Source organism: Lagopus muta, chromosome 18 (assembly GCF_023343835.1).
Source record: "Lagopus muta isolate bLagMut1 chromosome 18, bLagMut1 primary, whole genome shotgun sequence".
Lineage (NCBI taxonomy): Eukaryota > Metazoa > Chordata > Aves > Galliformes > Phasianidae > Lagopus > Lagopus muta.
Window position 1 is genome coordinate 4,598,708 of NC_064450.1, and position 24,893 is coordinate 4,623,600.

The 24,893-nt window shown below is 53.7% G+C and overlaps 3 protein-coding genes across 8 annotated transcripts; all 3 read left to right on the top strand.

The window, feature by feature from the left end:
• Positions 1-1,114: 1,114 nt before the first annotated feature.
• Positions 1,115-14,736, top strand: FBF1 (Fas binding factor 1). Of its 6 annotated transcripts, none has more exons than XM_048964763.1 (31): positions 1,115-1,137; positions 1,683-1,796; positions 2,092-2,119; positions 2,725-2,766; positions 3,086-3,167; positions 3,493-3,553; positions 4,110-4,160; positions 4,578-4,722; positions 5,051-5,131; positions 5,363-5,482; positions 6,255-6,408; positions 6,625-6,761; positions 7,214-7,316; positions 7,418-7,777; positions 8,410-8,487; positions 8,759-8,853; positions 9,053-9,111; positions 9,215-9,259; positions 9,350-9,484; positions 9,674-9,774; positions 10,209-10,415; positions 10,888-10,995; positions 11,166-11,305; positions 11,647-11,765; positions 11,893-12,015; positions 12,419-12,604; positions 13,248-13,424; positions 13,612-13,749; positions 13,848-13,980; positions 14,339-14,445; positions 14,526-14,735. In XM_048964763.1, the coding sequence occupies exons 2-31, from the start codon at positions 1,794-1,796 to the stop codon at positions 14,607-14,609; spliced, it is 3,402 nt and encodes a 1,133-aa protein (XP_048820720.1). In that variant the 5' UTR covers positions 1,115-1,137; positions 1,683-1,793; the 3' UTR covers positions 14,610-14,735. The 6 variants fall into 6 exon arrangements, with proteins under 6 accessions (XP_048820720.1, XP_048820719.1, XP_048820722.1 ...); XM_048964762.1 differs by having other exon boundaries at positions 1,116-1,180; XM_048964765.1 differs by lacking the exon at positions 1,115-1,137 and having other exon boundaries at positions 1,187-1,796; positions 7,421-7,777; positions 14,526-14,736.
• A 345-nt stretch (positions 14,737-15,081) lies between these two features.
• On the top strand, positions 15,082-19,901 carry MRPL38 (mitochondrial ribosomal protein L38). The gene is made up of 9 exons (XM_048965411.1): positions 15,082-15,187; positions 15,384-15,563; positions 16,347-16,475; positions 16,552-16,760; positions 17,080-17,152; positions 17,816-17,861; positions 18,209-18,367; positions 18,742-18,878; positions 19,235-19,901. Exons 1-9 carry the CDS (start codon positions 15,121-15,123, stop codon positions 19,369-19,371), a joined length of 1,137 nt encoding a protein of 378 aa, XP_048821368.1. The 5' UTR covers positions 15,082-15,120; the 3' UTR covers positions 19,372-19,901.
• A 1,432-nt stretch (positions 19,902-21,333) lies between these two features.
• TRIM65 (tripartite motif containing 65) lies at positions 21,334-24,796 on the top strand. The gene is made up of 6 exons (XM_048965171.1): positions 21,334-21,940; positions 22,186-22,281; positions 22,354-22,587; positions 22,685-22,865; positions 23,085-23,168; positions 23,830-24,796. The coding sequence occupies exons 1-6, from the start codon at positions 21,503-21,505 to the stop codon at positions 24,390-24,392; spliced, it is 1,596 nt and encodes a 531-aa protein (XP_048821128.1). The 5' UTR covers positions 21,334-21,502; the 3' UTR covers positions 24,393-24,796.
• The last annotated feature ends 97 nt before the right edge of the window (positions 24,797-24,893 follow it).

Genomic DNA, 24,893 nt, shown 5'->3' on the forward strand with positions numbered 1-24,893 from the left:
GTGGCCCTGCATCCTGATTAGGACTCCCCATCCTTTAACAAACTGCACTGGCATCATTTCTAAAAGTAAGCTGCTTCTGCTCATGTATGAGCAATTTCAGTGTCAAATAATGACACTTCTAAGCTGTGTGTGTATATATCTATATTTGAATGGTGTACCCCTGAAAACGTGGCCTTCTGCTGAAGACTAAAAGGATCCCACGCTTGCAGATGGATGGGCGCCACAAGTGCTGTGTGGGTCTGTGGCATCTGAGATCTTAAGCCTTGGCGAAATACCTGTCTTTCACTGGAAGCAACAAGCTGAATAAGCTGGAGCACCTCAGGCGTGGGGCTGGCTTTGTCCTGACCTCAGCTTTAGCCTTTTTTTCAACCCAAATTCCTGCTGTTACTCGTTAGTTGTCTCTAGCAGTGCTGATGCACCTTGCTGCAGTGACTGCTGGCATTTGATTTGCGTAACATTGCCTCTTGATGGTCACTGTCATTCAGTTAGAAAACAGACCAGCTGCAAAGAGCAGCTCTGGCAGAAGGAGCACTACTGAGCGAGCCCATCCTTCGAGGTTTGTGAGTCCAACCTTTATGTTCTTCGAAGCCTGAAGGCTGTGGCTGCCATGCTTGGGTTTGAAACAAAACACTTGAGCAGCACGTGTTGAGCTGAGCCCCCTGGTACGCAGCATCCTGTAAGCACCTCATATCTGTGCGTTTGAACTGGGGTCTGGCTGCTCTGCAGCAGGCTCTGGCTGTGAGGTGGTTGCTTTTATCAGTGGAGCATTGACTGATGCTGGGAAGACTCGAGTGGGGGAGTTGTGCAGCTGGAGGTTTGGCCCTCACCGCTCCGTCCCAGTGCCTCAGTGGGCAGATCCCAGTAAGAGGTGCCTTTGTGGCATCTTCCCTGCAGCCATAACTGCCATGGCTGATCTGAACGCATTCCGGCCCAACTGCCGGGGCCTCCCTGCAGGGTTCCGTGTGGCTCGGTGGCTGTTGGGCTCCGTGTGCCTGCCCAGCATCTGGTGCTGTCGGGAGCTGTAGTCTGCATCAGGTCCTGGCAGACTACACTTCCCAGCAGGCTGCGAGGGAACGGAAAGGAATGGCTGGGCCTTCCTGAGCCGGGGGGGGGGGGGGGGGGGGAGAGCCGGGGCTGGTGGGTGTTTGGGGTGATGAGGGCGGCCGTTATGGTGCTCCAGGTGTGGGATGCAGTGGGCAGGAGTTTGGGGATGTGGGGAGAGGAGCAGTGTGAGCACAGCTCTGGGATGCTGCGTGTCGGGTGGGCTGTGTGCACCGCGCTGATGGGAGGCAGGGATGGCTGCAGCAAGACGGGCTGAAAGCTGGGGGCTTCATCCTGCTCACACAGAGGGCAGGCTGCTTTGTTTTCTGCTTGGGCCGAGTGGGACAGGCTGTGCCTCTTGTTTGGGATCCCTGGGTGCTGCGGATCCGGAGAGTGGGGGGGGTTATTTTGCAGAGCAGCTCCGTGGTGCCAGCGGGACATTGCCTGTGCAAACCGCTGCAGGAGCTCAACACCATTTAGGGTTTTTTGTGTTCTGCTTTTAAATTCCCACTGAACCTTTTGTGAGTGGCTTAGAGAGGTCTGAGCAGCGTGGAGGCAGTCTGCAAGCTGCATGGGGAAATCCTTTTAACAAAGGTACAGCGTTCACTGAGGCAATTCGGTGCATTTTCCTGTCCTTGCAGGTAGGAGGTTGGCGTGGATGTGAGCAATGCTGTCAGACCGCCTGAGAGCTGAAGGTGCAGCTCAGGTGAACCTGCAAACAAACTGAGCAAAGAACAAACAAACTTTCTGCCATGGTGAGTGTGATACAGCACAACGTAGGCATGGGAAATCCAGTTTTATGGCTCTGGCACATCTGTGTGGAGGCAGAATAGGTCTTGGGAGCGGAGGCTTCTTCCCTGCTGGTGTCCAGGAGGGCTGTGCACGGGTGGGCTCTCAAAAGTTGTAAATGTCCCTCTAACCCCCCCACGCTTCATGTGCCATTTCTCAAACAGCGCCACAGGGGGAGGGCTTCACTGCTGCTCAGTGTGTGTGGGGAAAGCCCAGGTCTGATCTTCGTTTTGTAACAAGGAAATTTGCCTTTCTTCTTAGGCTACAAAATCCAAGAGAAGTTCAGGAGGTACGTACACCTGTGTGCTTTCCTTCTGCCATCCAAAGGTGCTTTGATCTGCTGGGAGCAGAGCAGGGGGGCACTCACCAGTCACAGTCACACAGCAGTCCTTGCTGCTGAAATCGTAATTCGTGCTCCTTGTCTGAAAGCTGCTGTTGGGTGCATTGTGCTTTTTGGGGATTTTTCCAAATCCTGGGGAGAACATTCACATTCATTTCAGTTCTTCCCCACAGCTGCTCCAGAGGTCCTTGTTAAGAGGTATTTTGCAGTTCTGTGCTATTTTGCAGTGCTTCTGGGGGTGTCCAAGGGCTCTTGGCTACTGTGGGGAGAGAGCTCACAGATAAAGGGCTGCTTGTAGCCAGTGAATGAGTGGAAAGAAGGCATGTTATTTCTGGCTAAATGAAGCTAAACCACGCATCCATCAAATACTGATCAAGTCCTGGTCCTGGTAATTCTCTCTAGAATGGCAAAGGAGGGCCGTACACTGATGATTGATTGAGAGCAAACCTTTATTCTGGGGGTCAAAAGAGAAAGGCCTACTGAAATAGGAAGGTTTTTTACATCTGCTTTCGTGGTCTCACCTGCCTCAGCTCCTTTAATTTCTCTTGTCCTAGGCTCCATCGATGACGTGCTGGGTGACCTCCTGGGATATGATGGTAAAATACGCCTTGATTGCAGCTGGAAGAGCAGCATCCTCACACTCTGTTAGGAGCAGGAGGAGCTGGTGCAAGAGCTATTGCTCTCCAAAAGGGCTCCAGTTGTGAGAGGGGATGAAGCAGGGAGCAGAGCTGAGAACGTGGTTTCTCAGAGTCCATTGAACAGCATTGGGCATTGGCTTGGGGAGGCAGAACGGAGTTCATCTCCAGTTAAAACCTTTTTTGGCCCATAAGGAGGCAGCAAATTCCCCCTTGGCGTTCCTAGGTCAGGAAATATGCCTATGTCTATCATCCTAATCTCTTTCTGTCTTGTTTCCAGATGAAGGCCCTGCTAAATCTTCCCAACCAGCTGGTGTCAGCAGTGGGAGAGCCCAGGGCAGCAGCTTGAAGGCCAGTAAGAAGTGAGTTCCTTTGGCATGCAGCCTCTCTGAGCTCCCCATGTCCTTCTGACCTGCACCATCCCTGGCTCCTGCACCTTCCCCCCCTGCCCCGATAGAAACTGCATGAGGAGAATTATCTGTGATCCCTTTGGAAATTGGGAACTCAGATCCTGAAGCTTTCCAGAAAGAGTTGGGTGTCTCCCAGCCCTGCACACGTTCTGTACGTTTTACAACAGCTCTTAAACATGGCAGTTCCAGCACTAATGTTTTTATTGCTTGTATTCTTTTCAGCCTCATTTTCCCCAGCTCACGTGTGGTGCTGCTAACCCCAAGGCTTGTGTTGCAGGTCATTTCTGGAGGATGATTTCTTTAGCAAACTCCCTGCAGAGGACATGGAAGCTGCAGAGGTGAGCCCAACGTTTCAAGAGAGAGCCAGGGTGTCCTGAGGGCTGGGTCTGAGTGGGGCCAAGTTTGCCATGGCATCACTCCATCCAGGACTGTGATGGGATGTCAGGGAGGAACCTTGAAGCTTGGCTTATGCCCTCTCTGGCTTCACTGTGGAGTAAAGAAGGTGGGATGGCAGAGTGGGTAGATGATGGGAGAACAGCTTTCAAGTGCAGCCCAGCCTTCTTCCTGGCTGAATTTCAGATAAAGTATCACAGGAAGGACCCAAAGTAACAGACTGGGTGTTCCTGATGTTTCTAAAAGGGACAGCAGGAATCTAAGCAAAGGAATCAAGGCGCAGTGGGTTTCCTCTATAAGGAAGGCACCAGGGTGAACTGAACGTGTAGTTTCATGAAATGAAGAGAATCAGGGCTCCAAGTGCTGGAGCAGTTTACTTAGGGCTGTAGTAGATGCAGGTGGTCTACATTTGCACCTGGATTTTGAACTCCAGGCTACTACTTCTGCGATGAGGAGCGTGCAGAGTTTGTCTATCTGATCTCTCCTCTCTTTGGCATGCAGGAATCTAGTTTCTCTGATGCAGACCCACAGGCTGTGCTGCAAACCCTGAAGGTAAGTTCACAAGTACTCAGCCCCATGTATCACAGCCTCCAGCCCCAGCCTTCCTGCCCATCTCACCAAGGCATCCCCTCATGGTGGTCTGGCACAGGGTCTGACTGGAGGAGAGAGAACACTTCACCTTCACAGGAACTCCATGAGAGCAGAGATCTCATGCAAACACATCCCTGGAGGCATTCAAGGCCAGGCTGGATGTGGCTCTGGGCAGCCTGGTCTGGTGGTTGGTGATCCTGCACGTAGCAGGGGGCTTGAAACCAGATGATCATTGTGGTCCTTTTCAACCCAGGCCATTCTGTGATTCTATGATATGAAACACCCCTCTTTGATAGGCAGTGTTGTACCAAAGGAACAGCAGCACTGGGGCATTAGCATCACTCACCCAGCTCCCGTCCTCATCCTATTGCTCTGCAGGAAATGGATGACATGGAAGCTGATCTTCTGGGAATGTCAAAACCCAGTTCTGGGCTGGGAAAGGCAGCCACGAAAGGCCCAGGGAAATGTAACACCTCAGAAGGAGCAGTAAAAACTTCAGGGAAGATGCCAGCTCCTGAGAAAGGTAAAAAGGAAATTCTGCTCCTCTTTCTACAGCCTGATTGTGAACAAGTATGGCGTATTTGCATTCCAAATTCCTTTTCCTGGTCACTCGTTCTGCATGCAAGGAGAGCCAGAGGGGTTACAATAAAGATACACCAGTTCCCAGTATGTCCTGCCCTTCTCAAGGCACTTCTCCCCTTCCCTGCTTGCAAGGCAGCTCCTCCAGAGAGATTCCCACTCCATAGGGGTGCTTAAGGGGGAACACTGCAAGAAAAGCAGCCTTCAGCTGGGGTGGGATGGGAGCATCTCCATCTGCCATGCTCTGAGTGAGCTGTGGCCTTTCTTTCTAGGAGAATCTGCACCTGAGACGGATAAGAAACCACTCTCATCCCCACCTGCTTCCCGACAGTACAAGAAGTTTAACTTTGAAGGTAGTTCTCCCTTCTCTTCCACATGGAGATGCCTGGCAGCAGCTGAGGGCTCTCTTTGCTCTTTGCACAGAGCTTGCCTCTTCTGTCACTGGTGGCTATGGAGCACTTGGCTTAGTGTGGGATTGTTCTAGATAACGTTGGGTTTGTTCTTTTTTGTTTGTTTTGTTATTGTTGTTGGCATTGCCATTGTTATCATCAGCCTTTCCTGTCCCTGTGGGGTAAAATTCCTAGATGTAAACGATCCTTTGGCCGGGCTTTTATCTGAAGAGGAGCAGGATGCTCCCAAGAAGCCATCTCCAAAAGGCAGCGAAGGAAGTCCGGAGAAGAAAACAGAACTGGGCAAAGAGAAAGGTAAGCAGGGATGCTCTATGCACCCCTTTCATATTGAATTGGCAACTTCAATTAGTCTGTGTGAATTCCAAATGACTTGGTTCCATCTCTTATGAGTCATGATGGTCATTTATAAAGCAACGTCTTGACGGGGTTAATTGTAACACACATCACTGAGTGCTTGTTATTTCCAGTGTGCCACAGGTTACAGCACTGGAAGCCCAGCTCTTCCATTTGACCTCATCCAGCCTGTTTCATGCCTTTCCAAATGACCACAAGTCTACTGGGTGGGGGTTGAGGTGGCTGAGAGCACCATCAGCCCAGGCCAAAGCCCAGTCAGGCCACCTCCAGGTTGAATCCAGCTGTACAGGGGCTGCACTTAAGTACTGAACCTCTTGTTCCTACAGTAGGGATACTGAAGGGCTGTTAGTCCCTGCACTCCAGTAATCTGCTCTGCTGCACAGATGGACGCAGCAGTTGGTGGGTTAGAGCAAGGCCTAAGGGTGTAGTGGGGAATCTTTTGCAGGGGGGCAGGAATTACCTGATAAGAAACTTGCAAAGCCAAAAATCTGGTGTTGGACAGAGCTGGGAAACCCATGTTACAAAACTCAGTCGTGTCCCATCAGTCACTCTGTCACTTGCTGTAGGGTTTGGTTGCTGACAAGCACTGTTTCAAAGCGACTTTGAGAAGAAAGAGCAGACAGGGCTGTTCTGAGCTCTTGCTGCTGGGAACAAATGAAATACAATAACAAAGCCCTGATCAAATCTTCTGCTGTTGTGATCCTATCCACAGAGCCAATCCCAGCCCAGACACCCCTGCACACTGCAGCCCCAGCCCGGCGAAGGGAGGAGCTCACGTTTGAAGATGATGATGATGACCTGATGGATGTGCTGGGATTTGGTGATGGCCGAAAAGGAAACCAGAAGCAGGGAAAGAAGGTGGAAGAGTAAGGTGTTCTTGGGCAGTGGAGGAGAATGGGAGTAAAGGAGGGGCTTAGTTGTGATGCCACCATACTGAGGGCTGCTGGAGGATTTCAACACTTCTGCCCTTGGATCCCAGAGCAGCCTCATTTTGCAGAGAAGAGTCAGAACACCCTGACAAGGCTGTGTGTCTGGGAATGGCCCTGCTTCTTGGAGAAACCCATCTCCTGCTCTGTCCCCAGCAGACAGGAGGTGCGTCCGGCCCGCTCCAAGCTGGATGAGTTACTGGGACGAGGCTCCATCACCAAAATCCTGGAACGGCCAGGAGCAGGAGAGCACAGAGAGTTCAAGCTGGATAAGAAGTACCAAAAGCAGCCAGGTGAGTGCAGCCAGCGATGCTGGGAAGGTGATGGTGTTGGCTCCAGAGAGCGAGATGGATATCTCAGTGCTCTTACAGGGGAAATACCTTTTTTGCAATGGTGAGCAGGGTGGCTGATGAGCTCTCTGTCAGCCCTGCGGGGAAGGTGGCTAACACAAAATGTAATACTGTGGCCTGGAGGGAAGCTGGGAGCGTTTGCACAATCATTGCAGCTCAGCTGATGATTGGTAATTTACTGAGTAATTCGGTTGCCTCGGAACATGAGCTGGTTTCCAGCAAAGATGCTTTTCCCAGCCACAGTGAGGAGTCACATTGCTCACAGGTTTCCAGTGGAGGTGTGATTTCCCAGAGGCAGTGATGCCAGTGGGAATGGCAGGGGAGGAGCAGGAGGGCTGGCGTGTTAGCAGCTGCTGCTGCTCTGGGTGCTGACTCAAAGTTGCTTATCTGAACAGAGAAGGAAGAGGGTTGGGACGAGGAGGATTTTATCTTTGGAGCTTACCAGCCCACAGTGGCCACCACGCCTGAGGGCCGTCCCTCCAGGAGGCAGTCTGTGAGGTACTGTGCTGTGTGTGTGGCTGTAGCTCCATCCACTGACCACAGTGGCAGAGTTCCCTGGTCGCCCTCACAGGCAGGCATGCAACTCCCTCTCCTTGCAGCAGGTTTTCAGCTGAGAACAGCAGTGAACCAAAACCAGACCCGCACTCCAAACCTCCTCCTGCAGCCAGCCAGAGCCCTGCACGGGGCAGCAGGGCTGGGGGTGACTGGCTGGGCCTGAAGGATGAGGATTTTTTGGATTCGGAGCCTCCATCTCCAGCTAAGACCAGTCCTGCTGTGAGCTCCCAGCAGCTCATGGCTACAGAAGAAGCAACGTCCAAACCCAACCAACTGGAAGAGGATAACTGGCTGAGCGCTGCCTTGTCTCGCAAGAAGGCTCAAGCTCAGGTGAAGGCTCAGGAGAGAAGTGCTGTGCCCCTGGAGACCCCAGGCAAAGGACTGGAGCCCAGCCCTCCTGTCAGGTAAGGGCATGACTGATGGCTCCTGTTTGCTCTGCGTGTAGCAGCTCCAGGAAAGCCTTGGCTCAGCTGTTAGGAATTCATTTTAAGCACTGTTTTCTCATCTCAGATTGGGGTATCAGTGCAGGACATTCTCATGCTGATCCATCTTGCAGTCCCTCACAGCCCTGGGTCTTCTTCCATTTGTGTCCAAGATTTCACACTTACCCTGGATCGTGCAAAGCTGTCCTGAATCAGTGCATCCCCAGGGTCTCTGCCTTTTTCATGCCCAAATGTCCCCTTCCTTTTCCTTCCTCTTAATTTCAGGCAAACCTCCTCCAGTTTGTGTTTGTATGGACACAGACTCAGACTTGTGCCATTCAAGTGGGACTGTAAGGCAATATGATGACAAACAAATATGTTTTGGGCAGAGATGTGTTAGCTGCAGCTGATGCTGCCCAGGAGGAGTGATGGATGCAGTGAGGTAGGATACAGATGGTAGAGTTTTGGAATTCCTTTGCAGCCAGAAGGCTGAATCCTGCTGCAGCTCAAAGGCTCAGAGGTTCAGAGGCTTTCACCCATGTGGAATTGAGGGAAAGGATCTTGTCTTTCGTTGTCTCCTTGGCTTTATCACATGTGATGCTCTTTGCTTGCAGCCAGCCAGCCACCTCCACGGAAGCAGCACCACAGGCAGCTGCCCTGCAGGACAAGGCAGCGAGTGCAGACAGCTCTGGGTGAGGCTTTCTTTTCATTTCAGACGCCCTCTGTAGGAGAGGTGTCCAGCAGAAAGCAGCTGTGTGGGTGAGATAGGGGAATGGGGAGAGCCAGTAGCCAACACTGATCAGTTTGGTCTGGGACTCTGTAACAGAGAGGGAATGCAGCTCTGTAGGGGCACCGTTAAACCTAAGACGTGCCATGCAGGGTGACGTCCTTGCCTCTCACCATGAGCTGGGACACTGCTATGTCTCAGCATGCTGTGTCTCCTGTGTGTCTCTGCCCACACAGGCGCCCAGTCCCTTGGCTCAGCACTGTGACACAAGCCTCAGTTCACCCATCGGAGCCTGCAAAGAGGGATCCCCTGAGAGATGCCAGCCACATCGGTGTGTTTCACATGATGGGTCGGTTTGGGTCACAGCACGGCCCACTTTGAGCAGCTTGGCTGACTCTGTGTCCCTATGGCCAGCTGCTGGAGCAGAGCAGGAACCTTTCTGCTCTGTCTGGGAGACCTGGACCCCCATCCTTCTGGAAGGGGATGATTCCCACTGCTGTGTCTGAACGATGAATTCATTGAACTTTCAGGCCCTGCAGCATCATCCCCAGCAGAGCAAGGGATACAGGGCCCTGCCTTGCTTGCTCAGGTACGTCTGCTGGGACCATACCTAGAGGTGCAGAATCAGAGAGATCATTGGGCCCTCCCCAGTGTCAAGCTTTGCCTCCCTGAGAGCATCCGTGTCTCTGCAGGTTACCATTCCCAGCACACCGCTCCAGGCTGCCTCACAGCTGCAGGTAAAGCACATGATGTCACTCAGAAGCTGATGGCCGTGCCACAAAGCCACGGATGCTTAAATCTCAATCTTCTCTCTTCATTTCCCACAGGCTGAATCCCCACCTCTGGGCTCAGTACATGAGAGGAGGCCAGGAGCTCCCACAGTCCAGCCCTATGATGATGCAGCAGGCTGTCGGGCAGCACTGCTCAGTGCCCAGGCCCGTGTGGCAGAGCTGGAGAGCCAGGTGAACCCCATTTTTGCCTGCTGGATGGGGGGCTACAAGTTACTCAGCGGGAGGAGAACCATATCTTCTCCAAATAGCATCAGGGGAGAGGAGAAACCTCCCAGTCCAGGAATGCCTGCTGCCACCAGGTGCTGCTATGGGAGCTGTGTCCTTAGGGCAGCACAGAGACCTACTTTGCACGTCCAACAGGTCCGCATGCTGGAGCTGGAGCGGACGCAGCACAAATTGTTGCTGGAGAGCCTTCAGCAGAGGCACCAGGAGGACCTGGATCTTCTTGAGAGTGCACACAGGTACAGGATTCTCACCCACCCTCCCCCTGTGTCACATCATTGCCTATGGCCCTTTCCTCCCTCCGTGGGTGGGACTGCAAGAAGGCTTTTCAAATCCATCCCTGGGTGGGCAGACACAAAGTAATGTTGCTGCTGACCTACTGGGGATTCATGGGTGAGCCAAAGTGAGGATCTACTCTCACCAACACTGTCCTGTTGACAGGAGAGGGACCAGTGCCATTGCTGGCATGTCCTCAACTGGAATACTTTACTGGGCAGCAGTGGGAGAGTTCAGGGCTCAGTCTGCAGAAAGTGCCTCAGTTTCCCCGTGCATACTGTAACACCAATTTCCTTGCTAGACCCCCATGTGCACTTTGGATGGAGAGTGCCAGGTAATGCCATGAAAGCAGCACTTATTCTTTGCCCTAACACCCTTGGGGGCTGTTTCTGGGCAGGAGCCGGGTGAAGGTGGTGGAAGAGACTTATGGGCAACGGGAGGAGAGGCTGCGGCGGGAGAAGGAGCAGCTGGAGGCTCAGCTGCTGTCACAGAGCCAGGATGCAGAGCGGGCCCGGGCAGAGCTGGTGGCACAGCACAAACAGCGTGTGGCCACATTGGAGCAGCAGAGTGCCCAGGAGCTGGAGCGGCTGCGAGAGCTGCAGAGGTGAGCATAGCATGCATGTGGTGCTAGTCCTGTCTCTTCCATCTTGGGAAGGGAAGCAGGAGATGGTTTGGGGACACAGGAGAAGGAAGAATCAGGCTCCAGGAGCACTGGGTTGTGGTGGATTTTGGAGTGAGATTGGCTTTGCAGGTCAGCAGATCAAGACCTGGCTGTAGACATAATTTCATAGTGAATGCACTATATTTTGAAAGAAGAGGAGCCAAATGTTTTACATCCCCCAAACATCTTTTATTCAGGTCCCTGTGTCACTGATATCCACGTAGCCGTAGCAATGAGAAATCACAGTTTTTGGCAGAGAAACCCATCACCCTCAAACATAGCCCATTCCAGATGTGAACGCTATCAGTGGGATGCCCCAGCTCAAGCCCACAACCGTGCTTCTTTCACAGTGCCCATCCCAGGGAGCACCAGCTCACACCATCCCCTGATGGGCTCCTTCCTCTGTGTCCTGCAGGTCATCTGTTCAGGAGATGCGCAAAGACCACGAGGAGCAGCTCCAGCGGCTGAAGCGGCTGAAAGAGCAGGAGATCGATGCAGTGACCAGTGCCACGTCACACACCAGGTACTGATGGTGCTCCCCGTCATATCCCCACGCTGGGCTCTGCCCATCATGTTCCCTGTCCTGCAGTAACCAGCCTTGGCTCAGGAACCAGCCACAGATGCCCCTCTGCATGGCAGAGATGTGAAGCACGTCCTGTAGGGCTGACCTGTCCTCTTGCTCTTCTCTTGCAGGTCTCTGAATGGTGTCATCGAGCAGATGGAAAGGTTCTCCAGTGATCTGCACAACCTCTCGCACAGGGTGGAGGCCACACACCACACCACCTCCCAGGAGCTGGCCATGGGAGCTCGGCAGCGGGATGAGCAGCTCAAGGGTACGTCTGCCCTTCACCTGCTGACAGGGCTGTAAGGGCCCTGCAACCAGAAAATAAGGAGATCCAGCCAGAGGCCAGGAGCCTAGACTGACAAATCTCCCTCTCCTGTGGTCATTGGATTCCTCAGTGTCTCCCCGTTACAAAACAATGTCCTGGGGACATGCAGAAGATGATGAGCACAAAATCACACTTTGTTTTTGTTAATATGGTGAATATAGAGGGAGCTTCCAACCCCAACACGATGAAGGATGCTGGAGAGGGTGGTGGTGATGCACTCAGGGTGGTGTGGGTTGAACGTGCAGAACCCTGGAGCTCACAGCCCTGCTGCTGCCTCTCGCCAGTGCTCCAGGACAGGCTGTCACAGCAGCAGAGGGACATGGAAGAGGAGAGGAGCCGACTCCAGGAGGTGATTGCCAAAATGGAGGCCAGGCTAAGTGAACAGACCCGGCTGCTGGAGCAGGTGAGTGCACAGCCTGTCCTCTGTCTGGGTCGGCCCTCTGGGTATGGGGAAGATAACATCTCCCCATTGGAGATCCCTGATTCGGAGCTTGTGAATGGCATTTGTTTCTCCTCCGTGCCTGGACCAGGAGCGATGGAGGGCGACGGCAGAGCAATCCAAAGTGGAGTCTCTGCAGCGCTCCCTGGAGGAGCAGCGGCGAGTCATGAGCCAGCAGCTCTCCATGGAGCGGGCAGAACTGGAGAGGGCAAAGGTGAGTTGGGGTGGGCATCTCCACGTGTTTTTCACATCTCATGAGCCTGATTAGGGCCGTGCTGCGGTGTATGGTGGGTGAAAAACTGAATTCTGGGCTACAGCATCCCTCATCTCCCCTCTGTCCTCTGCCTGCTCAATCCCACACCTTGTGCTGCAGTGAATCGTGATCACACCAACTATCTGGCACCTGGGTACAAAAGGCTGGAGTGAGCATGTGTGATGGAGTCTGCTTGCAAGGAGCATGGGGCCAGAGCTCCCTTTGCAGGACTCACACTAGGCAACCGACTTGGCCAGCCTGTAGATGTCAGATGTGGTTTAGTGGCAGCAATGGGTTTTAAAGGAGAAAATCCTATGGCTGGAATACTTAGCACTGCCTATCTCCCTCTTGTGGTGTTCTCCAGAATGCTTTGCTGGAGGAGCAGAAGTCAGTGATGCAGAAGTGCTCAGAGGAGCGCCGGAAGCTGGCCGTTGAATGGGCTGAATTTCACACCCAGCAGCAGCTTAGCAAGGAGCGGATGGAGCGCGACATCGACCGAGCCCTGCAGTTGGACTCCCAAAGGGAGGGCACCATCATCAGCCTAGCCAAGGTATGGCAGCAGAACCTCTTCCTGTAGCACCTGGACTGCCTGGCAGGCAGCAAGGATCCCCATGATCCTACCTGCAGGGACATGGGGAGAGGTTCAGAGCTGGCTTCGGGTGTTTAGGATGGAGTCATCACATCGTGTCTGGTGGTGAGAATTGGGATCTTCCCTAGGCAGCTCCTGCCGGCCAGTTTTAGGTGTTGACTTAGATTGACATCAGTCACATCAGTCCTCTCCCCTTTGCCCATGAGGAGTTTGAGCAGCACAGCCCCTGTTATAAACATCTGAAGTCAGGTGAAAGGAAACACCCATGACAGGTTAAACAAAGCCTCGCCGTGACATGATTTATCTAGATTCAGTTCTGCTCCCTCCTGGGGCAGTTCAGAAGGGATGTGGCACAGACAGTGCAGCAAGAACTGCATTGTTAAGGTCTAACAGAGTGGTAATGTGTGTCTGTACAATCCCGGCTTTGTTGGGCACTGGGCCCCAAGAGTGGATGGTTGAGGGCACCTTTTGGTGTTGCTCTGCACCACAGACCTGGTGCACAGTAGGAGTTCAGTGGGCAAATGACTGCCATAGCTTGGGAAGACAGGAGATAGTGTCCAGGACAGGGCTGGGTACACATCCATTGCACCCATGTCCATCCTAGGAGCAAGCAGAGCTGAAGATACGGAACCGTGAGCTGAAGGTCAAGGAGGAGCAGCTGGCGAGGGACAGAGAGCTGCTGGATGAGGCCTGGCATGAGCTGAGGCTGGAGAAGGAGAAGGTGAAAGGGGCTGCACTGCGCATCCGGCAGCAGGAGGAGGAGATCAAGAACATGAACAAGGTAGGTGGAACATTTGCGCTGTGGTTCACAGCTGCACACAGACTGGCAGCAAAGCTGGCATCACATCCCTCCTGAGGCCATGCATCCTGGTCCTGTCCTGAAAGGGAAATGAGAGGATGCACAAACACTCTCTGTCCCAGGGCAGTGAGGGTTCCTCTTCCCCTCATCCCCATTCTCTGCCTTGCAGCTCTCAGCACAGAAGTATGAGGAAGGGGAGCGAGCCCTGCAGGATGCATGTAGGATAGAGTCTGAGCACCAGGCCAGGCTGCAGGTCATGCAGCAGCACCTGGAGCAGCTCAAGCAGCAAGAACAGCACCTGCAACAGGTAACGTCCCCTCACCCTCCCTTCTTAGACTGGGGCCACCATGCCAAGGATCTGAACCTTTGCCAATGACCTCTCCCTTTCTCCTCGGGACGGGGCAGGAGAGGTTGAGCATGGCTCACCAGAGGAGACAGCTTGAACAACTGCACAAGAAGCTGCCCAACAACCCCACGCTATTGCTGACCACAGACCAGGATCTGAGTGCTTCCACCAAGGGCTTCTCCAGCACACTGAGTAAGGTCTACTGTACACTGCTGGTGGAAAAGGGGCATGCGGAGGAGCTGTTCCACTTTTAATTCACTTCTCAGAAATATTGGGATACTACTGGGGCCTGTTTTAGCTGTTTGTATGCAGTATAAACATCAGATCTGAGTTGGTGTTGGCTGCTTCATGCTCTTAAGGAGTTCTGTGGAGCTCTGTGAGCCAGGGCGATGCCAAGAAGGGGAGTAAAGGGAGATACAGGTGGGCTAAAGCCCATTTGCTCTGGGAGGCTGGGGAGGACCCACTCAGGAAGCAAAACCGGGATGCTCTTTTGGCCCTATCTGCCTCCCTCTAACAGCAAGGGGACTGCACGCTTGTGCTCTCATTGCAGGTTTTCCACCTCCCATCAGGACATTGCCAGGGCACAGGAGTGTGGACACGACTGCTTCAATGGAGCTCTATGCCAAACTGCTGGTGCTGAAGCACAGGGCACAGCAGGTGAGCGGGACTGGGAGGGATTTTGAGCCAGCGGGCTGGGAGCAGAGCAGGGTGAAGCTCTGAGCATCCTCTCTTCTCAGGACCGCAATTTCCTGGAGGACGAGCAGCTCTTCCTGGAGACCCTGAAGAAGGCGTCCTACAACACTTCACCTCTGTCAGTGTGAGGAGCCATCTCCTTTCTTCTCTCAAGCTGTGTTTGCATTGAGGGTTGGGCTGTGCAAATGGGGAGGGAGAGAGGAAGGAAACAAGTAATAAATAATGTCTGTTTAAAGAATCTGTCCTTCTTTTCTTTAAAAACTCTGGAGTATTCAGTGTGAAGTCCTTCCCCATGGCTCTGAAGTATGTCAGGTCTTCATCACTCAGGGGCACTGCTACTGTTTTCATTTCTGGCTTCATTTTTGGCATCGAGGCCACTTAAGTAATCTAAACGGGAAACGAGGGATGGAGATGTAATTGGGGACGAGAGGAGAGTCCGACCCTGTGGGGATGTGGGGACATTTCTAGACAGGCCGTGCGCCTGGCAGCTCCATCGCGATGGCGGCAGGGCCTTTCTAGACAGGCACTGCGCCGGGCGGCCCCGTTGCCATGGCAGCGGGGGCCTTTCAAGCCAGGCTCTGAGCGGCCCAGCCCTATTGCTATGGTAACGGGGGCCTTCCGCTGGGGGCGGCGCGCATCATGGCGGCGCCCTTGTTGAGCGCGGCGCTGCGCGGCACCTGGAGCGGGCGGGCCTTCAGCACCGCGGGTGAGATGGGGCCGGGGTTGGACCCGGGTTCCTTGTGGGAGGCTGCTTGGGGCCGTGCGGAGGGGCAGCTCTCGGGAAAGGCCGATGCGAGGCAGGTCCGGGAGGCGGGGGAGCCTGCGGCCTTTCTGCTCCTCGCTCCCCCTCGGGCGCTGCTTAGCTCATTCCGTCCCATAATAAGGGCTCTCTCCGTTTCCAGCCGCTCTCTGCAAACGGGCGGCCCCGCTGGGCCCGATGCCGAACGAGGATATCGATGTCAGCAATTTGGAAGCGCTGGAAAAATACCGCAGTTTCACTCGGTACTTCAAACTGGCAGAGAAGGAAAGCAGGAAGCCGCGGTGGTGGAAGACGTACCGGCAGTACACGAACCCCGAGCCAGGTAGTGCGGGAATGGCCGGGCCTCGCCCTGTCCCTGAGGGTTAGAGCTGCTGGCTGATGTTGCAGTGGCTTTGCTCTAAGGCTTGGTCTGTAAACAGTTGGTGAATTGTTTTGGCACGAGGTTGGTCTTTCTGAAGAGCACAGATTCTTTCAGAAAAATTGTAGAATCAGAATGGTTTGGATTGGAAGGGAACCTCACAGCCACTCCCAGCCCCATCCCTGCTGTGGGCTGGGTGATTCCCATCAGCACCCATCCATGGCCTCGGGCACCTCCAGGGATGGGGCACCCACAGCCCTGGGCAGTGCAACGGCCTCACTGTCCTCTGGGTAAAAAATTTCCTCCTTGCGTCTCATCTAAATCTCCCCTCTATTAAAAAAGCACTCCCTCTTGTGTTGTTATTATCAGAGCACATAAAAAGTCTGACAGCCGTTTCCTAGGAGAGCGGACTGGCCAGGCCCTTACAAAAGATAGAATGGAGTAAAGTGGGGATTTCTTAAAGCACTTACAGTATTCAAGAAAGACCTGAAAACAGACCTTTTAGACTACTTGGTTTGTATGCTGAGCAGCCCCAGGGCCAGACCTGCTTGACAGCTGGCAAACTTCTAGAGCTGAGGATACAGCCAGCTTGGGAAGGAGGGAGCTGAAGTATGGAGGTGGTGGAATCGAGTAGCTGATGGCTGGAGGTCTGCTTCTCTTTCCCACACTTTCTAAATCTCTTGCAATTTGTGTTTTGGGGGGAGCATTCAGACTTTTCATGTGTGATTTTATTACCCCTCTCTAAAGAGCCAAAGACTGACATCAGCCTGCCACGTGATAAGGTGCTGCAGGTGAGAGAAGTCAAAGAAAGGAAAAGAATCCTGAAGCAGAACCACCAGAACATCGAGATGGAGAGAGCAGCACGGCTCCGGACCGGTGCGTGCCTCACCAGCCCCCATGCTGCCCTTTCCCTCTCCCCAGCAGCTCTTGCAGCGTGTGTCTCTCTCCACAGCGCTGATCCCTCTCGATGAGGTCAGAGCAGAGTGGGAGAAGACCAGCGGCCCTTTCCACAAGCAGCGCCTGGCCGAGCACTGCGGGATATTTCGTGACTTGTTGCAGGGGGCCACCTTCACCCCCTGGGTTGGCTTGAAGGTGGGATACAACCAGGAAGATGAGCACCTGGTGCCAGTCTACTACGGGAACGTGGTGACTCCGTCGGAGGTGTGCGAGGGCTTCTTCCCATGGGAGGGCTCTGGTTTTTTTGTCAGGCTCCTGTGATTGGTGTTTGTTCTGGGAGCTCTCTGTTACAAAAGCATTTCCTCTGTGGTGAAAGAGATACGTTTCTTGGATGGGAGAAGGGCAGAAGTTTGCAACGGGATTGTTGCCTGTTGGCAGGCTGTTATCCCTCCTTGGGCTCTCTGGTTGGAACTGTTACTGTGTCATAACTGCACCCATGACAAATTCACATTCTTTGCATTACAGTTAGACCTGATCTCAATGGAAGTTGTTGTTCAAGTGGTTTCTGTTGTCTTTTATTTAGGCTTCCAATCCCCCTGAAGTGTCATATGAGGCAGATAAAGGCTCTCTCTGGACTTTGTTGCTCACAAATCCAGGTGAGTTCTCAGAAGCACGTTTAAGTATGTTGTTTCATTCTGCTCTTGGTTTCCTTTTTCTTTTGGCTGCGTCAGATACATGATACCTGCTAAGTAGGGACTGTCCCCTAAGCTCAGGTACAGAAAACAACTTCAAAGGCTGTATCTGGGAACTACAATTTCTCTACTTTGAGGGCAGCTGTGTATTCTAAGACAGAGTGTTTCTGTCACCTGTGAGACAGAAAGTGGATATTTGCAGAACTGAGTGTTTATACAACAGATTGCATACGCAGGAGATTTTGTAGCATCCTAAAATCTAGCAGTACAGAGATGGGGCAGTGATGCAGCATGACTGATGTCAGATACAGAGCGAGTGGTTTGCTGACTCCAGTCACTTGTTTACCTCCAAGCTCTCCTCTTGCTTGGCAGTCCACGCTGTTCACCATGGGAAACCAAGGCACAGTGAGGTGAAGCAGCTGACCCAAAGAAGTGACATCTGTAAAGTTCTTCATGCCTTGTTTTGAGCTCAGTCCTATAACAAATTATTTTTCTGCTATGAAAAGAGCACTGGGAGGTTTTGAGCCACCCCCACCCTTGCAGTAGGTTCTGGTCATTCTCATTTTGTGGTTGAGGCAGACATTGAGTTGCTCCTAAGGTCTGTTTCTCCTTTGTGTGCATTTACAGATGGACATTTAAGAGACACTGATTCGGAGTACCTCCACTGGCTGGTGTGAGTATTGCACATCGTTGTGCGGGTTGGGAGGAAGCTTTTGTTAAGACAGTTCCATGGCTTTCCCTGCTTTTTTTGCCATTAGCTTCTTTACTCCTGTGGTTTTGGTCCTGCTGAAGATACAGTAGTTCCAAATGTTGCTACTGTTTGGTATTCAGATCACTGAGTTTGGCTGTTCTTCCAGTGAAATCAACTTGTACTATTTGTCGACATGTCAAACAACACATCAGTCAAATCCAAGTACAGTTCAGAGCGATTCAGAGTCACCCACAGTCCTGTATGGAACTGTTGGTCACAACGGAAGGAAATGGATGGACATTTAGTGAAATAAATGTATTTGTGTTCAGGACAAACATTCCAGGCAATGATATCAAGGCGGGCAAGGAGATATGCCATTACCTGCCCCCCTTCCCTGCCATGGGAACCGGCTACCATCGCTTCATCTTCCTGCTCTTCAAGCAAGACCGGCCCATAGATTTCAGCGAGGATGTCCGGCCCAAGCCATGGTAAGGCTTTCTCTAGGCAGTTTCATGCTTCCTTTGGCTTAGCAGCTCTTGTTTCCTATTGCAACAAGCTTTGTACTGCTGTAGCAGAGTAATTCTTTCCAGTTTGTGGAGATGTTCTGGGCTGCTTTGAGTTTATGTGTTGCCCTGAAGCCATGACCCCAGCCATGTGCTGTGGAGTCCTGTTACTGTGAAGCAGGCTGTTACAAGAGAAGAGCTGTGTACAGAGCTGGAGAAGCTGGGAGATGTTCTTTTGGTGACTGCCTTTTGCACTTCTGTGCTATGGACTCTGGCATGACGTGGGGAAGTTGTTGCTTGGCCAGCTGCTGTAGGAAAAAAGCTTCACCTCAGTTCTCGTGCTTGTGTGTTGTTTCCAGCTACAGCCTCAAGATGCGAACCTTTAGCACCTTTGACTTCTACAGAAAGCACGAGGATGACATGACCCCAGCAGGGCTGGCGTTTTTCCAGTGCCAGTGGGACAGCTCTGTTACTTGGATCTTCCACCAGCTGCTCAGTAAGAAATGCACTGTGGGCCCATTTGTGGGTTGGGATGTGCCCCTGTGTGTCACACACAGCCTCAGCGAGTGAGCTGTGGCTGTAAGCTCTTGCTTGGTCCTGGCTGTCATTGAGGCACTTGTCTAAGGTCTCTTACAGCACAGACCTGGTGCTTACAGACCTGTCTTCCACCAGACTGGCAGCAGTCTGAGGGAGCAACCTCTAAAAGGCCATTTTGAATAAGCTTTTTAAAATAACATCAAAAAGAGCCACACCAGAGTGTGCTTGACCAGCCCTGGTCTCATGTGCATGTGGGGGGAGGATGGGGTTTGGATCTGAGCAGTCTTGTTAAAGTTCTCCATTGTCCCTTTGCAGATATGAGAGAGCCTGTGTTTGAATTCGTGCGGCCGCCCGTTTACCATCCTCCACAGTTAAAATTCCCACGCCAGCAGCCTCTGAGATACCTGGACAGATACCGAGACTCCGAGGAGCCCACCTATGGCATTTACTAGGGCCCTGGTGTCCTCCTTTTGCTCTGGTGTTTGTTGCAGTGCAGGTCCAGCAGATGGGGCTGCCGGCTTCCCTGCCTTCACCCTTCCAGCTGGGCGGTCGGGAGTGTTCTGCTCCTCTCGAAGGAGAGAGGACAAAATCTCAGCCTCTTGGCTCTGAGTTCCACTTTGCTGGTGCTGCTGGAAAGCATGCAGCTGAGGGCAGCAGGCATTCAGTGTTGGCAGCTGTATGGGGAAAAAGGCTATTTCAGAGCACGTTCGTGGATGAAAACTAATCCATGTCCAGACTGAAATCCTGCTACTGGTTCTGTAGCAGAGCTGATGAGTAGTGGCAGCAGGACAGAGTCCTCCAGAGATGCCCTGCCTTGCTTCTCTGGAAGGATCACCATTCTCCTTTCACCTGCCTTTGAAACAAATAAACCAGGCCAACCTGTGTCTCCTTCCCTTTTCTGTGCTGCAGTTCAGGGCTATGCCAGCTTTCATTTCTGCAATCCTTTTAAAGAGATGAATCAAATTAAATACACTCTGAGTGATGTTGGTGATGCTAACTTGTCTTTATTGGGAGGAGCTTGGTATATCAGCCAGATGGAACAGAGCTGGGGGAGCTCAATGGAGAAGCACAGCTCTGATCTGGATCTCCTTCCCCTCTTGGGCATCGTAAGGAGGGAAGAGCACAACTGCACAGGTGCTGAAGATGTACAAGGTCAGCATTTGTGAAGCTGGATTCTCCTAACAGCAGCTGAAGCACGTGAACATCAGTCTCCTTTCCCTTGCTCCCTCCACAGCCCATGTCTGATGTGCATGGATGGATCACAGAGCTGCCAGGGCTGGAGCAGATACTGGCACTGCTGCAGCCTGTGCTTTCTGGTCTGCTTTGCAGTGACCTCATGTTCTAAATAACTCCCAGACACCTCCTAAGGCCCCGCAGCCAGCAGAGAAGCTTGCATGGAAGTGCCCACCTCCTGCCATTGCTCAGCACATTACTTGCAGGGTGTTCTGTTGCTGCCCTGAGGGGTCTTCCAGCCTGATTCCAACAGAGATGAATTAGCTGGTGGGGTGACTGCAATGGGAGTGCTGGTGTCATGCAGTTCCAGCAGAAAACACCATGTTCTGCTCCTCTCTGAGCTTTTAATATTTGATCAGAACTTGCAGATTCAGCCAAAATAAACATTTTGGGGGCTGAAGCAATGCTGTGACATGCAGCTAATGGTGACAGAGCTTGTGTCACCTCACTAGGGGGTGTCCAGCCTTGCCCATGGTACATGAAGGTGCCCTCCTGTGAGCCCTGGCTTCAGCAGGTGGGCACAAAGCCACAGCACGTGAGGAGGTTGCAGAACTGTTGCAGCTTAACTCCAGCCTGCAAATATTTTGCAAACCAGTAATGTGTGTGCAGCGATAAGGGATCTGCAAGGGCAAGCAGATAAAGGGGGCACTGAGAGGTTGGGAGCCTTAACCTCTGCAAATGAACTGTGTGAAAACAAGGTGGGGGGTTTGGTGCAGGGCGGTGCAGTCCCTCCAGGCTGCAGGCTCCAGCTGCTGACTGAGGACTGATTGCCCAGATGCCTGTTTTCTTGTGTTTCAATGCACAGCCTTGCTGATGTGCACTGAAAAGTGGCAAGGAGCAGACTGAGAATGCCCACCTTGCTCTGCAAGCAGCAGTGCCTGAGCACATGAGAGCAGCATGAGCTGCATAAAATGGAAAGATATGAGGTTGGGCTGGCTGCTGACTGTGTTGCAGCCATTGTCGCTGCAGAGAGAGGGGACAAACAGTTGCTCTGAGCACACCACCCTGCCAGATGCTCTGGGGGAGGTGAGGATTCTCCCTCAAAGAGCAATGGTAAACAAACAAACAAGAAGTGAAACTGAATGACGCAGAACAGTGTCTCCATGGATATGCATTTGCAGTCACATGCCTTGCTCTGGGCCCTGTTAGCCTGCTGCATCGTGCTGTCAGTGCAGCAATTCCTGCACCCTGCTGTGCTGTGCCTGGGCAGCAGCTGCACCCACTGGGTGTCGCTTTAAGGGTTCTCCTGGCCCAGAGCCCTGACCCGCCTCTGCTCAGCGTCACGCATCTCTTCCTGCTCTGCAGGCTGCTTCCCACCTCCCTGCTCCTTTCCCCATCCCCAGCCCAGCCATGGCCTCTCCCACCTCACAGAAGCTGGAGGACAAACTGCAGTGCCCCATTTGCCTGGAGCTCTTCAGGGTGCCCATCACCTTACCCTGCGGGCACAACTTCTGCGAGCGCTGCATCGACAACCACAGGAACAGACAGGAGCAGACGGCCGACGGGACCAAGGGGGGCTACACGTGTCCTGAGTGCCGCTACATCTGCGAGAGGCACCTGGAGCTGAAGAAGAACGTGGCGCTGAGCGCCGTGGTGGAGCTGGCACGGGCGGGCAGGGTGCAGGTGAAGGGCTGTGAGCTGAAGCACGTTGGGCTGTGCCCGCTGCATGGGCACCCGCTGGAGCTGTACTGCAAGGATGAGCAGCGCTGCATCTGCTGCGTCTGCATCCTGCGGCAGTGCCAGCAGCACCGCAAGGCTCTGTTTGAAGAGGAGCACTCCGAGAAGCAGGTGGGGAACGTGGGGGGGTGGGTGCATTGCCTGCGGGAAGGTGGAGGCTCTGTGTGCTGAGCTGTGTGGCTGCGGGGTGTGGAGGCACCCCGAAAAGCAGTACAGGGGGAATCCCACTGCGTCACGGCTGTGATTCCTCTGGTTTAGAGGAAGGGGCTGTAGAGGCATAAAGCAGCAAAGGGATGCAGCCTCTCCGCTCCCAGCCTGGTTCTAGAGGCTGCAGCACGAGGTGCCTCCTTCTGCAGGCTCTGCTGGAAATGTCCCTGGAAGAAGCTCAGAGAGAAACAGAGAAGATGGAGCAGGCGCTGCGGGGGCTGGAGGAACGGACACAGAGCATCAAGGTGAGGCCACAGCCACCTCAGGGCTGGGCTGGGTGTGAGCACTCTGGACCTCACAGCCCTCCCTTCTTGCAGGAGTCCTCCGAGAGGCTCCGAGCTGTGATCCTGAGCAAATTCACCCACCTGGAGGAAGCGCTGGCCAAGTTCCGGGAGCAGATGGTGGCCAAGGTGGAACAGGAGGAGCTGGCGGCTCTGGGACACATAGAAAAGGACCGGAACATGTTGAAGGATCATCTGGAGGCCCTTGGGCAGCACCGGGACCGGGCACAGTGCCTGCTGAACTGCACTGACCACCAGGACTTCCTCGAGGTACCATCAGTACACCCCAAATCCCAGCCATAAGAATGGCAAATGGGCATTTTGGGGCTGCCACGCCTCCCCCAGATATCTGTGTGTCCATCTGCAGGAGTTCCCGCAGCTCCTGACCCCGCAGAGCATAGAGGTGCCACCGTTAGTAGAGTTTAACGTGGCTGTCGTGGTGGAACCCATGAGTGAGATCCTCTCTGCTGCCTCCAGGCTGCTGCTGCAGGAGCTGCCCTGCTCACTGGGCCCCAGTGCCCCCGAAGCCCCCGACCCCATTGCCCCAGGTGAGCTTCAAGGTGCCCTAAAAGGCTCCACCTTACCCTGGCTGCTGTCACTGTGCTGGGATAGATGGGATGGGGACAGGTATTGGGGTACAGGAGGGTGGCTCCTGCATGTCCCCTCCTTGCTGCTCATTTCCAAGCGTGCACCCAATGATTTCCCTTCACCTCTGCTCTCAGCAGTTGGGTGACATCACTTTCCATGCCTGTCCCTGTCACCCACAGGCCCGGTGCAGCCTGAGAAGACAGTGGTGAAGTTGGTGTCCACCCCTGTCCCTGTGTGCCAGCTGCGTGCCGAGCTGCTGAAGGGTGAGGAGTGGGGAGGGGAAGATGCTGCAGGGCTGGGGCAGCACTGTGGGGCTGGGGGGGGCTCTTTAGTAGGGAGCAGCAGTGCCAGGGATGGCTTCCCCATAGTGTCTGGCTTAGGGTCAGCCCCTGCAGATCGTGCCCTAAATCTCACCCCATCTCCACCCTTCCCAAGGCTCCAGATTTGGATGTGACATTTTCCCAGGGCAGGCAGTGCCAGCACCCAGAGGGATGTGCAGGGCTGATCCAGAGCCCACCCTGCACTCAGCCCCCAATGCCCCTTCCCATTCTTTAGGGACCGTTTCCTAAATGCTCCCTTTCCCATCTCCTTATACAAGGCACTTGTAATATTTGGGACGCTTTGGTCAGGTCACTTTTCCCTGCAAGGCAATCAGTGCATACAGGACCTGTAAGGATTTCTTCCGCTGAACCCTATGAGCCGTTCTCAGTGTTATTAATAGAAAAAAAAACAACATCATTTATTAGCAGCAGACATGAGCCCAGAATAACCAGTGGGACCAGGTTGCTCCAGGATGATTAAATCCCACAATCCCATATTCCCTCCTCAAACCCATCTGTTTTGGAGGCAAGAGTGCTGCTGCCGGGGGGCTGCCGCAAACTTTTGGGATGGGATGAAGCATCCCCATGTCACTGCTGTCCCCAGCTCACCGAAACCTCACCTTCGATCCCGACACGGCCAACAAGTACCTGGAGCTGTCGTGGGGTCAGCGCAGAGCCAAGCACGGCCCCAGTGCTGCTGTTGGTTGGCAGGAACGCAGCCGCCGCTTCGAGCCCTGGCAGGTGCTGTGTGTGCAGAGCTTCGGGCAGGGCCGCCACTACTGGGAGGTGACCATTTCCAGCCACTCCGTCGTGCTGGGGGTGACGTATGGTGAGATTCCCCGGCACAAAAGGAGGGGCTGCATGTTCAACATCTGGTTGGACGGCGGCTCGTGGGGGCTGCAGGTGCAGGAGGACAGCTACCTCGCCCGGCACAAGGGGCAGGAGGAGAAAATCCAGCTGCGGCTCTACACCGAGCTGGGGATCTGCCTGGATTACGACCAAGGGCTGCTCTCCTTCTACGGCCTCGGGGAAGGGCTGCAGCTCATCCACTCCTTCCACGCTGTCTTCACGGAGCCGCTGTTCCCCGTGTTCTGGCTGTGCGAGGGCCGCACCGTTACGTTGTGCCATAGGGACTGTGGGGAGCCTGAAGGAGAGCTGGGGCTGTGACACGTCGGGTGGGGAAAAAGGCACACAGGGAATGGTGATGCTCCTGCAGCGGGGATGAAGGCCCCAATCGCTGTGTGTGTGGTGCAGATGGGATGCAGAGATGTGATTCCTTTTGCCCCGAGGAGAACTGAGGTTTGAGGAGCCCAGGAGAAGGAGTGGGGGCTGCAGGCAGGTCCTGTGCTCCCAGCCACCCTCGGCCCCTCACACTGCTTTCAGAGGTGGCAGAGCTGCCTTTTGGGGTGCCATGTTTCTCACTGCAAGAAGCTGCTTTCCCCAATAAAATTCTGATTTCCTGCTGGTTTGACCTCAGTACCAGTGGGGCTGAGCTGGGTGCCCTGTTCCTGCATCCCTGCATGTCCAGCAGCAGAAGCAGCCAGGGCTTTGTTTATGGCACTGCAGAGAAAAGGAAATGTGGCTTCCTATGTCTCTGCCCCAAGGTTGATCTGACCCAGAATAAAACCTCGAAGCTTTGAAGCTTCTCATCCCTGGGGATGAGCAGTA

Excerpts from the sequence above, each read along its gene's own strand:
- MRPL38 (XM_048965411.1), top strand. The coding sequence starts at position 15,121 with ATGGCGGCGCCCTTGTTGAGCGCGGCGCTGCGCGGCACCTGGAGCGGG. Across the intron at positions 15,564-16,346 it reads GTACACGAACCCCGAGCCAG|AGCCAAAGACTGACATCAGC; the intron begins GTAGTGCGGGAA and ends CCCTCTCTAAAG. Across the intron at positions 16,476-16,551 it reads AGCAGCACGGCTCCGGACCG|CGCTGATCCCTCTCGATGAG; the intron begins GTGCGTGCCTCA and ends CTCTCTCCACAG.
- TRIM65 (XM_048965171.1), top strand. The coding sequence starts at position 21,503 with ATGGCCTCTCCCACCTCACAGAAGCTGGAGGACAAACTGCAGTGCCCC. Across the intron at positions 22,282-22,353 it reads AACGGACACAGAGCATCAAG|GAGTCCTCCGAGAGGCTCCG; the intron begins GTGAGGCCACAG and ends CCCTTCTTGCAG. Across the intron at positions 22,866-23,084 it reads CCCCGACCCCATTGCCCCAG|GCCCGGTGCAGCCTGAGAAG; the intron begins GTGAGCTTCAAG and ends TGTCACCCACAG.
- FBF1 (XM_048964763.1), top strand. Across the intron at positions 7,778-8,409 it reads GAGCCCAGCCCTCCTGTCAG|CCAGCCAGCCACCTCCACGG; the intron begins GTAAGGGCATGA and ends CTTTGCTTGCAG. Across the intron at positions 9,775-10,208 it reads CTTCTTGAGAGTGCACACAG|GAGCCGGGTGAAGGTGGTGG; the intron begins GTACAGGATTCT and ends GTTTCTGGGCAG.